We start from the raw sequence: 14,019 nt of genomic DNA, 5'->3' as shown, positions 1-14,019 counted from the left end.
GAGAAATACAGGATAAAAAGATAGTGAGAGAAGGATAGAGAAAATTGGTGAAAAGAACAATGGCATGGGGAAAAAAGGACAGAAGCGAAGTATAACAGAAAGCCCATGAGAAATTATTAAGCTAAAAGTGTGCAGAAGTAAATAGAAAAATAACAAACTGACAATCTATTCTATTCCATTCTTTATATTATAACCTTTACAGGCCCCTTTGTTTCTATCATTAACTATTAATGTGATTTCAAATGCTACTGGTAGAGCTTATACCTTCCTATCACAGGTATTATACACCTATGTCATCAAGCTTCAAAAAGTGATAAAGTGGAGAGTGATAAACTACTAGCCATTCAGCCCCGAACTGCCATGTCACAGGTTTAGTTAGAAAAAAATGACAGTTGGGAGCCAAGTGGCTGGCTGTTTATCACTTTTGAAGCTTGCTGCATCTGGCTCTATGGGCCAAATGTATTAAGCCTTAACAGGAGATAAATTGAAGGATGATAAAGAGAGATAAAGGACCTGACAATTAGCCAATAACTGTCATTTCTCAAGCTTGGCCTGTAACATGATAGTTAGGAGCTGATTGGGTGATCCTTTTTTCTCTTGTTAAGGCTTAAGACATCTGCCCAATGTGTTTCTGCAGAGGCAAGCTACATCTTTGTGCATCTATCGATCCGTCTGGAACATTTTTCTACAAACTATCATTAGTGTGCAGACATCAGTAGGTTTAATGCTGGTCCAAATTTTCAACAATAAGGCAAAGCACACCTAGTTGTGAAAATAAGACATCCATCTAATACAGGTCATTTTCATCATTAAATTAATTCCATATGTTAACCAGAACAATGAACTGAGTGTCATTAAAAGACAGTAATTTCATTCCAGACTTGTGTCTAATTAGTACCATCTCTGTACTTATATATTTACCAGATCCCCAGTATGGATTAAAATGTCAACTGACACTAGAGACTGCAAAAGTCCAATCTTACGCCTCCACGCTGCCAGATTGCTGCCTGATGGCCTTAATGTTGTACCACAGTGTAGAACTACAGTCTTCTATTACATACAGAACATGGTCTATATACTGTTTATATAACATTTTGATATAATCAGAAATTGGAACTGTGTGACTGCAGGCTAACGGGATCCAAACCAAGACTACTGTAGTGTGTATGTATATATTTATATGTATATATTTAAAGAAGCACAGAAAGTTCACATCTAGACATGTAGGCACGTGCCAACAATAAAGAATAAACAATAACATCTCACACCAGACATGTAGGCACATGTCAAATAAAACAACATTATCTATGCTCCATTTCGGAAACAGTAGGTTCTTTCATCAGGATGAGTAGTGGAGTGTATAGTGCTGTCTTCTTAACCCTGTTTATAGCTTTTACAGAACTATACACTGTACTTCTCCTGATGAAGGAACCCGGCTTGTTTCCGAAATGGAGCATAGATGATGTTTTATTTGACATGTGCCTACATGTCTGGTGTGAGATGTTATTGTTCATTCTTTATTGGTGACATGTGCCTACATGTCTAAATCTGGACTGTGTGTGCTTTTGAAAAAATCATGTAGTGCCGTGCTTTGTGTGGAGCTGATGCCTCTGTACCATAATATATTTATTTGGGAGTGAAAAAAACTAATATAAGAATAGACCCTGTAAACCATTTTTCATGATGCTTTGACCGGTTCCCTATAAGGTTCCCATGCCTTTACCTTACTTCAAAGCTTACACATCTACATTTTCCCTTTGATTTCCACATCTGCCAGATGCCGTGTCCCAGATATCTATATATCACAACTTTCTTCATCTCTAGCTAGTGTTACCTCCGCCTTTCATACTACCCTTTTATTATGCACATGTACTCTTTATCCTTTATCTAGTTATGTTAGGGTTACCACCACCATTATGTCGGACAGTCCGGCAATTAAGACCGCATTCCAGAGGGGTGGCGTTCTTGGGCTATACAATGTCCGGGAATAGGCAGCTACTAGCTGGTGGTAATCTTAACTTTTGCAACAATGTTTATTTTTTTCCTTCAATTAATAGAAGATGCACTATTTCTAATCACTGGTTTCACAGTAAACATTGAATAACTACTACTATGAATACACATAGTCATAGAAAAGCTGCATTTATACCATATTTTCAGCAAATGTAGATATTGTTTAGATTTTCATTGTACAGTAATAATGGAACACCTCCTACAGATGGGGCCGGGCTCATCTTTGCAGGGGATGGCAATGGCGACGCCATCGCCATTCCCTGCTCCCGCGCCATCTGTGTGTCGGAAGGGGACGCGCGCGCACGAGGTGCGCGCGCATCCCCTTCCGACGGTCGCCCGGTGCCCACACCGGGCGCCCGCACCCCCCCACAGCCTCCTCGGGTCCCCCCAGCCCCCCTCGAGCGGGAGGCGGACAGTATTGCGTCCGCCTCGCCGGCCGGCCGCCCGGATACTGAGACGCGCGTGCGTGGGGGACGCACGCGCGTCTCAGTCAGATGGCGCGCCGTGTTGCTGGCGGATCGCCAGCAGCATGCTGCTGGCGATTCGCCAGCAAGCATAAGGCCGGCGCCGTCTGTACTTCTGCTTTCCTACAGTTTCTAGTTTGGTTATATGTTATTATTACAAGTTATTATATAGATATAAAGCCAGTCCCTGTTATTTACTGTTTTTATGAGGGAGAATGTCTATTCCACTAATATTTATATGAAAAAAAAACTAAAATTGTTAATCGTTTTAGGATGTTTGATGTTGTTTCGTCTGCATTTTGGTGTTATATTTTAGTATGCCAACATTTTCCTATTCCTATATTTTTATGACTATAAATGGAACAGGTGAGAAAATGAGATTCATTTAAGCAGTCACTCATTTGCAGGGACTTGCAGATTCATAGGAACTGGTATCTGAATCAGCGAATACCTATACCTCTTTATTTGTTTTACCCTTTAAGTGCCAACATCTCTGTAAGAGATGTTCAAAATATCTGCTAAAAATGGCAGCAACCCTCAAACTTGTTATATAAAGTCAAATAAAAAATATTGTGTAAAAAAGATTTATTTCCTATATAAGGGACACTTTACAGGTCATTCAGATGATAAAAAATGTTTGCTTGGCAATTTTCACACCTATTTTGACAAATTCACGTGACACTCAAAGGGTTAAGGGTGTCCTGCTAAAGTGATGCTTTAGTAATAAAGTACTTCCACTAAGGTTTAAAGGAACATCTGAATATGACTGTGTTGACAGTGATTTTAATGCAGTGATGCTTATAAAGCTGAAGAGGGCACTGTAGAGGTGCAATCTTAGCAGCAATATGTAGGGGTCTGAGTCTGGGAACTAGGCTTGAGGGAACACTGACGAAAAGAATGCAACTCTTCTTGGCTGTAGTGACAGTGAGGAGGGAGCAGTGAAGATATTCTCACCATAGTAAGAATACTCCTACAATCTGGGGGCTCTACAAAATACTTCAAAGTATTTAGAGTTAGTGCCTCACAGCACTGAGGTCATGGGTTCAATTCCCACCATGAGGCTAACTGTGCAGAGTTTGCATAGTCTCCCTGGGCTTGCGTGGGTTTCCTTGGGTATTCTGGTTTCCTCTCACACCCCAAAAATATACAGGTATAATAATTGGCTTCCAACAAAATTAACCATAGTGTGAATGTGTCTGCATGTACAGATTGTAAGCTCCACTGGTGCAGGGACTGATGTGAATGGTCAATTGTTCTCTGTAAAGTGCTGCAGAATATGTGTGCGCTCTATAAATAACTGGTGATAAATATAAGTATTGCTACTGAGTGAACTTGTAAGGCTGATTGTAGAGTAGTCACTGTTGCAGGAGCTTAAGGTTATGTCACCATTATGTCAACCAAACCCGCCAAAAGAGGCATTAGTTTTAGTGTCATCTGTTGATGACATAATGGAGAAGAAGGTTTGGAGATTGTCACTTTAAATATAGCAGTGTGATCTTAGTAGTCCCAACACTCACCTTTCTAATGCACCAAATTGTATGGCTTCATGACAGCCTTCATTACAGTGCACAAGATAGTGTCATGATGAATCACTGAATTTCCTAAGCTGCCAATGCTTAAAATTCTTCTTGTTTATGACCAGTCAAAATTTTGATTTGAACTTATATTTTTTGCTTAACTCTTGGAGTTGTGGTTTACAAACATTGGGGGGTATTCAGTCCTGGGTGAATTTTTCACCAGGCGAAAAATCTGCACTTTTCACCTGTTTTTGGGGTGAATTCGACTCACCCTAATCAATCCCTGGGCCAAATGTAATCGGGTGAGAGTTTCCGAAAGTGAGAGATTTTGGGAGAGATTTCCCATGTTTTTTAAAGCAGCAGTCAATTACACTGCAAAACCAGGTTGATGTTGCCATGTAATTGATTGCTGCTTTAAAAAACATGGGAAAACTCTCCCAAAATCTCTCACTTTCTGAAACTCTCACCCTATTACATTTTGCCCCCTGTGCTGATTTTTTTGCCTGTGCAAAAAGTTGAATACTTATAGGCACATCTGTGCCGTTTTTTTTAGCCTGGTGAAAAATTCGGACAAGATTGAATACCGTCCATTGTTATTACCATGTACTTAGTTAATAGATAATGAAAGCTGTTTCATTCAGGAGGCTGATTTAACTTGCAAGTGCCGGCCTCTGGCCAGGAGTGGTAAGGCTCATTGAGGGTTGAGAATAAGGAGATTACGAATAAACTGTGCACCATGTTGCAATGCAAGGGGGCAAATATATATAGATAGATAGAGATATATATATATATATATTTTGTTTTTATTATTGCATGCAGAGTAAAAATTCGCTGCTGGTGCTTGCAGTCCACAAATATTGGAGATATATAAATTTACTCAGCAACTTCAGCTAAGCGTTCAGCTAAGACAAGCCCTCCCAACTTTAAATTTCTCTGCACACGTTACATCCGCCCCTTCCTTCAGTGCAACAATGTTTTGATAATGTGAACATTTATTTTAGTTGTTGTTTTGCTTGCAACTGTTAATCAGACCCATGGGGTAAATTTACTAAGATGGGAGTTCTATTGAAGTAGAGATGTTGCCCCTAGCAACCAATCAGATTCTACTGATTCTAATTGGTTGCTATGGGCAACATCCCATCTTCAATATAACTCCCATCTTAGAATCCCATAATGTCTGTGGATGCTTGGAATGGGGGTTAAGAAAGACTTTTTATATAATTATCTGTGAATTTAATTGATTATTTGAATGTTAAGGTGAGTTAGTTTGTTGTAGTGAGTGCTGGCCCCCCTGTGATTGTATTTACTAGAGTGCGTAGTCACAGGCCACTGCACCCCATCCTGGGAAGTGGGTGCTGTTTGCGCCCCATTCTTAGGAATGGCGAGTGTGTTGGTACTTCTGTAACTAATTATCTGTGAATGATACAATCTGATTGGTCCCATACTCAGTGCTCAACATGGTGTCTAGGTACTACTTGTGCTTAGTTATCCCTGAGTAGGGACAGCAGGACAGATTGGAGGGCGGAGCAGTACAGAGCTGCAGACAGAGAGGTTGATGAGATGTAGTGAAGATGGAAGTGATGTGGTCAATTCATATATCATCAATGGCCAGATTAATAATACATTCTGTTTCTTGATTCTCGGGGGTGGCAGGTATGTGATTCTCAGGGATAGTAGGTATGTCGCTCTTTTAGGTGACAACTGTGTAGCGTGATGCCTCATGCCTTGACAAAAATCTCCCCAAGCTCACGTTTCACATTATTATAAACTAGCTACGCCTAGCTAAGGCTAGTCTGTTACCTTGTGATTGCCTCTGTGTCTCTGTATGTGTGAAAGAGAAAGAGATGTAGTTTCACTCGCTGTCAGCAGATGGCAGTGTTTCGGTTGCACACAGACCAAAGTGAAGTTGCTACTGATCTTTATTGGCCTAATTGGCTGGTACGCAACTCACTTATGGTATTATAGCTATATTAAGGGATGCCTGGACGTTAATTAACTGTTTGTTTCTTTTCTAAGCATAAACAGCGACATTGTTATTTGGTCCCACTACTATAAAAAAGGTTATTTATAAATATGAGAGAGAGAGAGAGAGAGAGAATGAACTAAGGGCCTTATTCTAGTTCACTCTTTCTGACAAAATCCTTCTTAGATGGACAAAACCATGTGCACTGCAGGTAGGGCAGATGTTACTTGTGCAGAGAGAATTAGATTTGGGTGGGGTTTTACTTCAAAGTGAGATCTATATTGCAGTGTAAAAATAAAGCAGCCAGTATTTACCCTGCACAGAAACAAAATAACTCACCCAAATCTAATTTTCTCTGCACATTTTACATCTGCCCCACCTGCAGTGCACATGGTTTTGTCCATCTAAGAAGAAATTTGTCAGAAAGAGTGAACTAGAATAAGGCCCTAAGTTGGGAAAGATTTCGTATGGCGATTGTAAGGTTAATAAGAGATGTTTGGAGTATTCATATTGGAAGGTCTATAGAGGTAATAAACTTTAGTAACAGGCTAGAATTGAATGTACTTCATGTAGATGTGGCAAGATATAATACATTGTGATATGTTTTAACAATTTCTATAGCTTACAAATATGTGTGTGTGTGTGTTTTTACTCTAGTATTTTTATATTATACTAGAGTAGGATGCTGATTTTCCAAATTGTACTTGTTACACGAAGTCCCAAACTATTCTGGGAACAAGGGTAATTTGGATAATCAGTTTTTTTCGTAACTGGACACGTGTTAAACTATGTCTTTTTTTTATTTTACAATTTAACAATACAATTTTTTTTATAACATTTTGTACCATCAAATAATGAATCGCACAGCTAACCCAAAAAATATTTTTGGCTCCTTTAGACTGTTATCTGATGACTGGCATCTCAGATAATTGGTTTTTGGGTAATCAGCGTTCTACGTTTAACCCTCTACGTATTTCCTATCTATCCATTGCAGAACACTGTTCATCAGTTGGTAAAGGTCTTTGTGAATTATATTAGTACAGTATCCAGGGCACATATAGGAGGGTTGTATACTGTGCATGAAAAGACTAATTTCTCTTCTTAAAATCTGACACATTTTTTTTATTTTCTTTATATCTTTACTGCACTCTTCTTTTTGGGACTGCTGGCTTAAAGGTGGAGGTAAGTGTTCACCTTTATTATACCACGTTAAACATTGTACTGAATAACTAACACTGGGGCAGATGTATTAAGCCTTAACAAGAGATAAATGCAAGGGTGATAAAGAGAGATAAACGTCCAGCCAATCACCTGCTAACTGCCATGTTACAGGCTGTGTTTGAAAAAAGTCAGTAAGGAGCTGATTGGCTAGACGTTTATCTCTCTTTATCACCCTTGCATTTATCTCTTGTTAAGGCTTAATACATCTGCTTCATTGTGCTAATTAAAATATAAGTCGAACTGTCAAGCCAGAGTGAACCTGTCCCGGGTTTAAAAGGGATGGTATGGCAAGCCTGCATTAATGTCACAATTTGACAATTAATGCTAGACAATACCAACTTTTGCTTTCATACAGGAGAGGAATAAATAGCACTACTGCAAAACTGAACTGTGTTCCTACAAGTACCTATTACAGATCTATGAAACTGTAAGAAATATAAAACCCAAATACTATAGTGCAGGTAACACTGTGGGCCTTATTCTGGTTGAGTCGGATGGCCGATCGTTGGTGTTTGCGCATGTGCGGAGGCGTACGAACACGCCTCACACGTACGAACACGAGTTCCATACAGAAAATGATCATACAGAACCATCAGATCAGGGGGTGGAAAGGGGTGTGAAGGGCTGTTTAGGCTCATTACTATATGCGTACGCCCCGCATTTCATGAAAACGCTGGGCATATGTATGGTAATGCGGCCGTGACGCACGTGTGGGGGGCGGACAACTGACATAGCCGGATGTCAGCTGCCCGCCCATATCCCTGCTTTCATTCGGAAAAATGTCCGTGTGGTCTGGAGCACTCGGTGCTGCCTGACCACTCGGTCCATCATTCGATGGTCGGCTACCATCGGAGGATGGGGGAAGTTTCCACAGATAAGGGAGGTGTTCGCAGGAAACATCCGCTTGCGGTCCATTCGTGCTGCGTTTTACCGCATTCGGACGGTGTGAGCGATCGGTACGGTAGGCGGGGCTAAGAACACTCGGTGGCCGTCCGAAAATACGCATCCGTCCGATTCAACTAGAATAAGGGCCTGTGTGACTTAGCTCTTGCTGGTGACAAATCTGATATCAATTATCAAAACTAGTGTAGGGGAAAAGCTAATATTGCACATAGCCCCAATCACATTTGGCTGTTTTCTAGTGTAGTTTAGAAATTGAAGGCAAACATCTGATTGGTTGCTGAGGACAGTACTACAGTTTTGCTATGCCCTAGTTTTCGTAGGTCTCCTACTGTGGATTTCATTTTGATTACAGTACTGCCTGACCAACTTAATTCTTCAAAGACTTTATTTCTTTGCCTTCTGCCTACAACTTTTACTCTTCAGCCTATATTTCCATTTAAGTCCAAAGCCTCGGTGTTATAGGCCTGATTCAGAGTTGCACGCATTTCCGCTTTGCAGACAAATCTTGTCATTTTTAAGAATTGTGAATTCAGAGTCTTTGTAACTGCAGGCATCATACAAATCTCAGCTGCAACTCAAATGTGTGGGAATTATCGGGAAGCAATGGGGCTTTCGCATGTAAAATAAGGGCCTTATTCTAGTTCACTCTTAGAGGCAAATTAATTCTCAAATGGACAAAACCATGTGCACTGCAGGTGGGGCAGATATAACATGTACAGAGAGAGTTACACAGAGGGATTCCTTGTAGTATAGGGCTTCTGCTAGTGACTATGGCTACTTTTAGAAACGTATAGCGATGCTGGTGTGGCTGCTTAGATGTGTTCAAATCTGAATATAGGCTGCAATATGCTTTTTTTCCTGAGCGCATAATATGTCTAAACTGAGTGCTATTCTGAATGCAGCCCTATATGTGTATATTCTACATTACCACAATTTCTTCATCCATTTTTGTCAAAATTACTATATTGTAATGTTTTAGTCAATTCTATATCTCTTATCATAGGCTAAATCAGTATATAGCCCAGCACCTAATATATTTCTCCATTCAACACATTATACCCATTTAACGGTCTTCAAGACCAACCCTGCAGTTCTTGGTTTATGTTTCCTCCAGCCAAACTGTTTACCTGTATTAAATGATGCCAGTCCACCGATTGGTGCAGCAATGCCCTGGCCAGGCATCAGCAATGGTGTGAGCCTCTGGATTTGAGGGGTCACTGTAGGGTTCTGGAAGCTGAGTATCTGCGAAGTTGGTTTGCTTTCAGAGACAGGAGGTGCTCCTCCACTGGGATGCGTGTCCCGGTAACGACTTTCCTCTTTAAGTTGCTGTTGAATTGACACTCGTAGTCTTGCAATATGCTGTCGGGAGAAAATGTGGGCACGGCATGGAATAGTAGGCCCATATTTTATGTTGCAGTGGGTACACTCTGTAGGTTGAGGCCCCTCATTGGTAGTAGCTGTGCCAACCAGTCCTTGGAGTTTGGCCTTCTTTTCTTTAGCCCTGGCGTTCTGGAACCAAACCTGGACAACCCTCTTCTGAAGCCCAATCTCCCCACCAAGGCAGTCACACTCTTGCATGCTTGGAGTACGATATTCTGAATAACAAGCCTTTAGTATTCGTAACTGCAGACTACTCATTTGTGTACGGTAACGCCTAGCTCCCGAGGACCCCATCATTCCTTCAGCATTTAAGGCTCCTTTACCTGGACTAGAAGGGCCAGGATCTGAGCTTGATGAATCACTCATGTCTCCACCTTGTGGGCTGTGCATAAGGGATTCCATGGTTTTATGGAGTCCTCTCTCTTCTGCTGTTTTGCTGAACCCGCCGTGGTTCTCATTTGTATCATTCTCTGTATTTTGCAGTTCTAGGGGTGCAACTTTAGAAATATCAGGAATAGATAGAGCTGGTGTTTTGTCCGGCTCAGCACTCTGTCCTACTGATGCGTGAGCGGAAACATGGTGGCTAGGAGAGGACTGCAATTTAGACTCTGGGGGAGTAGACAACAAAATAGGTGGGGCTGTAGGTTTGGCTGTGAAGGAAGCCAAGAGCAAGCCTGGTGAAGTCTGTGATGTACTTACAAGACTGGAAAGGACTTGGGCAGGATGAACAATTCCTGAAAATGATTGACTTGGAGATACTAAACCAGATAAAGCTTGAGGTGGATTGACAAGGCCGGTCAAAGGTTGAGAAGAATTACCTAGATTGGGTATCGCTTGGGAAGGATTAACTAAACTAGGTAAAACTTGTGTGGCACTAAGTATGCCAGAGAGAGCCTGGGTTGGACTGACCAGAGACTGGGTAACTGGGGTTGTCGGTGTAAGGCTGGAAGAAGCCTGAGGTTTCGACAGCACTGAAGATGATGTGGTTTGTATAGATGATGAGCCTGATTTAGCTAGTAATTGGGGCACCACTTGGCTTGAAGGAAGATTATAATAGTAACTTGTACCCTCTCTTTTTGGCCCTTCATTTGTAGACTCATCCTGCTGCCGGGGAGCTGAAACATTGGCAGGAGTTACTCCTCTGTACTGTCCTTTTCGTTCGCGGGCCCTTGTGTTCTGAAACCAAACTTGAACCACTCTTTTCTTCAAACCAACTTCAAGAGATATGCGCTCTAGAGTACTTCGTGTAGGGTTGGAGTCCTGCAGGTACCATCTATGTAAAATATCTAATTGCTCAGGTAATATAGTGGTTCTTAGACGCTTGTCCCTGGGAGGTTCATCCCCACCTTCACTTCCTGTGGGAGAGAGGCTCTCTTCCTCATGCTTTCTTTTCCTCTGACATCCTACTTCCCCAGTCCCCACAGGGATGAGAAGAGAAAGGTCCAGTAATGGGGCTGAGCTATGACTACTGTTTGGCAATGACTTGTTCTGGTTCTGGTCGACTGAGCTATTAACTATAGAAGATTCATTTTGCTCTGTAGGCTGATCATTTTGCTCTGGAATTTGAATATTTTTCTCATTTTTTGGGGGGGAATCAGTATTTACTTTTGTGACTGGACTTATGGGCTCTTGTTCATCCACAGTTTCTCCTTGTTCTTTCTCGTGTTTTTCTTGGGTGGTTACTAATTGGAGTTCTGAGCTACTGATATGATCCGACAGTGGCTCTTCTTTGTGTACTGTTTTGCCTGACTCCTCCTCTTTCTCTTCCAGCTCAGTTGTTTCTTCAATGTTCTCACTATAACAAATTTTCAGATGACGAATCAATTGAAATATACAAGAGAGGGTAGCACCACATTTCCTGCATGGTGGTACTTTACTGTTGGCAGCTGGGCGTTCTCCTGGTTGACTAGGATGCACAGGAGGTGAAGGAGTGGTTCCAGTTTCCGCAGCTTGCTTTCGTACTTTCTGACGAGCATTTTGAAACCACACCACTACTACCCTTCCAGAAAGACTTAACAAGTCTGAGAGATGCTCTACCTCACTATCTCTGGGGTAGGCACTGAATTCAAAGAAACTGTTTAGAGCCTGGGTCTGGAAATCTGAGAATTTTGTGCGTGAGAAGCGTCGATGACCCAATCGATCAGCTCGCAAAGCCTCTTCTCTTTCTTCTTCTTGAGCCTCTTGGACACCTTTCTCTCTTTGCTTGTACCAATTCCTGACTGTTGCTGGGGATAGGCCAGTCTTATCAGCTGTCCACAGAATTTGCTCATCCAGTAGAGATCCTGGAAAATCAAACAAACTGTGTAGGAAACTGAGATGTTCCACAGTGATTCCATGTTCATGTTCCACAGTGATTCCATGTTCAGATTCTTGTTGTTCCACCTCTTTAGAGCAATGAGTGAGTTGAGAAGTCGCAGAAAAGTCCAGTGGAGTAACAGAAGAATCTGCTGATTCTTCAGAGATAGCTCCAGCAGGATTGTGACTATCATAGGTTCGACGATAATTGGCAGCATATCGGCTCAAGGCCTCAAAAGGGAGCAAACGTTGGTGCATATGCTCTTCATGTGTTTTTAGAATCAGTCTGTTAGAGAAAAGTTTTCCACAAGTACCACATTGAAGTTTCTCTATGGAAGAAGGTGCAGGTGATGTTTCGGGTGGAGGAGCAGGAGGTCGTGGCAGAAATTGAGCTTGAGTAGTAATTGGCTGTCTTCCTTCATTGTACTGTGTGACCAGTTCAAATCCAAAATTTTCTAGCAAAGCTCGTGCTGCAGATCCTGTGGGATCTCCTGAAACCCTGGTTGAAGGATCCGGATTCTGTGAAGCAGTGGTCTCTCCTGTGGCAGCGTCACGCTCATCTGGTATTCTCTCATCCTTCTCACTTGCTGGTCTTGGTGTTGCACTGGGTTGATCACCCTCGTCTTTAATATTTGGAGGCTGTTGGGCACCACCAAATGTCAACAGAGGTCCTGAACCACCATCTCCACTGACTTTAAGCTCTTGCAGATAGAATGGAAGTAAAAGCTGCTGCTGTTGACGCTGGAGCTTCAAAAGGGCTTCTGGGATCAGTGGAAATGAGGGAAGCAGTGATGGTGCAAAAAGTGGAGAAGGCTGAACAAGTGGGGGTGGTCGAGACAAATCCATGGAGAGCTGCATTGGAGAAGGTGCAACATTACTGGGCATTATAGGAACTCCCATGCAGGGTCCAAGTTGCTGCTGTCTCTTTTTTGGGGCATCAACTCCTTGAACTTCTGCTGCTTCTCCTCTACCATCAGTAGTAGTTTCACTCTTAATCCCTTGGTCTCTTTGAGGTTTTTCAGAGGGGATCTTTGCAGAATCCTGTTTTGAGCCCCTGGAGCGAGTTTGATGGAGCACAGAACGCATGTGAATTTCTAGCGTTGAGCTTTGGTTGTAGGATACATGGCATACAGTGCATTTGTATGGTTTGTCTTGTCCTGTCTGAACACCATGTCCTGTGGGTCCTATTCCAGATTCCTGTCTTGTAGAAAGGGTTGGGTCAAGAGAGGCTTTACGTACTTTGTGTAAATGTGATACTGAATTATAATGTACTAGTAGAATATTTTTTTGAGTAAAGGATTCCTTGCACACGACACATTTGTGAGGTCTAGAAGGATCCATAAATTTGTCCATGGCAAAATTTGCTGTTTTTCGATATGTAGATTGCTGAGGGTGAGCAGGCGTACTTTCCTGAGATTCCTTTTTTTCCTCCTGTTCTATGGTATCAACTTCTCGTGCACGGCCATCACATGCCTGTTGGATATCAGAGGGACTAAGCTCAGGATGATCTTTCTCCAAGTGTAATCTTAGGTCATGAGACGTTTCAGAAGTCAGTGGACACAAAGGACATGCAGTTTCATCTTGGGTCTTTTCGGTATCCGCTATAGAATCAACAGCTTCAAAGGGACTTGTGGAAATGTCACCAGGGGATCCTGGAGGGGACGTATCTGTAACTTCACCTGTGAAGCAAAATTGCCATAAAACATAAGATTGAAGAACTAATATCTACAATACAAAAAAACAACAACATAGTGTCATTTGAAAAGTAAAATAATTCCTCCTGCGAATGAAAATAAACAAAAATGAATACAAATTAAACAAAGTTGAATACTCACAGGAAAATTGGTTCTCTGCAACACCTTGATCTGGTTCCTCTATCACTCTCACAGGTATAATCCTGGTCCTGAAATTAATATTCACTTTCTGTGCCTGGAAAAACACATATATAAATTATAGTGTGTATGTAGTAGATGTAAACTAGTGGATATATTTAGACTTAGATTTGTCAGTACTTTGCTGTTAAAAAAACTATCTGGGATGATCGGTTATTGGTCTTTTTAATGCAATTTATAACAGAATAATCTCCATTGCTTTCCCCTCCCAACCAACAGCCTAATCCTAATACCAATACTCTGGCTATATTAACATTTTGTCATTCTAGGAATGTTGGCAAGTTGTCATGTTAACAATGTCAACATCATAATTATCGAGATTTTGGTTACATCCCTCCAGCATCAGAACAATTTGAGCAGTGTGAGGATGT

The 14,019-nt window shown here is 41.6% G+C and overlaps 1 protein-coding gene across 7 annotated transcripts in view; it reads right to left on the bottom strand.

Annotated features, from left to right (window-relative positions):
• ZFHX2 (zinc finger homeobox 2) overlaps positions 1 to 14,019 on the bottom strand; it is a 106,149-nt gene that overhangs the window by 10,367 nt on the left and 81,763 nt on the right. For all 7 annotated transcript variants that reach the window (XR_014475033.1, XM_083188642.1, XM_083188652.1 and 4 more), the window contains exons 8-9: positions 13,592 to 13,685; positions 9,209 to 13,435 (exon numbers count right to left, since the gene is read on the bottom strand). Coding sequence is in view for 6 of the 7 variants with exons in the window: in XM_083188642.1 (XP_083044768.1) it covers positions 9,209 to 13,435; positions 13,592 to 13,685 (4,321 nt within the window). In the remaining variant the exon portion in view is untranslated. The remainder of the gene's footprint in view (positions 1 to 9,208; positions 13,436 to 13,591; positions 13,686 to 14,019) is intronic.

This window comes from Crinia signifera, chromosome 1 (assembly GCF_055691185.1).
Source record: "Crinia signifera chromosome 1, ASM5569118v1, whole genome shotgun sequence".
NCBI lineage: Eukaryota > Metazoa > Chordata > Amphibia > Anura > Myobatrachidae > Crinia > Crinia signifera.
The sequence above is the reverse complement of the archived record's forward strand: the minus strand, read 5'-3'. Positions and strand labels throughout refer to the sequence as shown.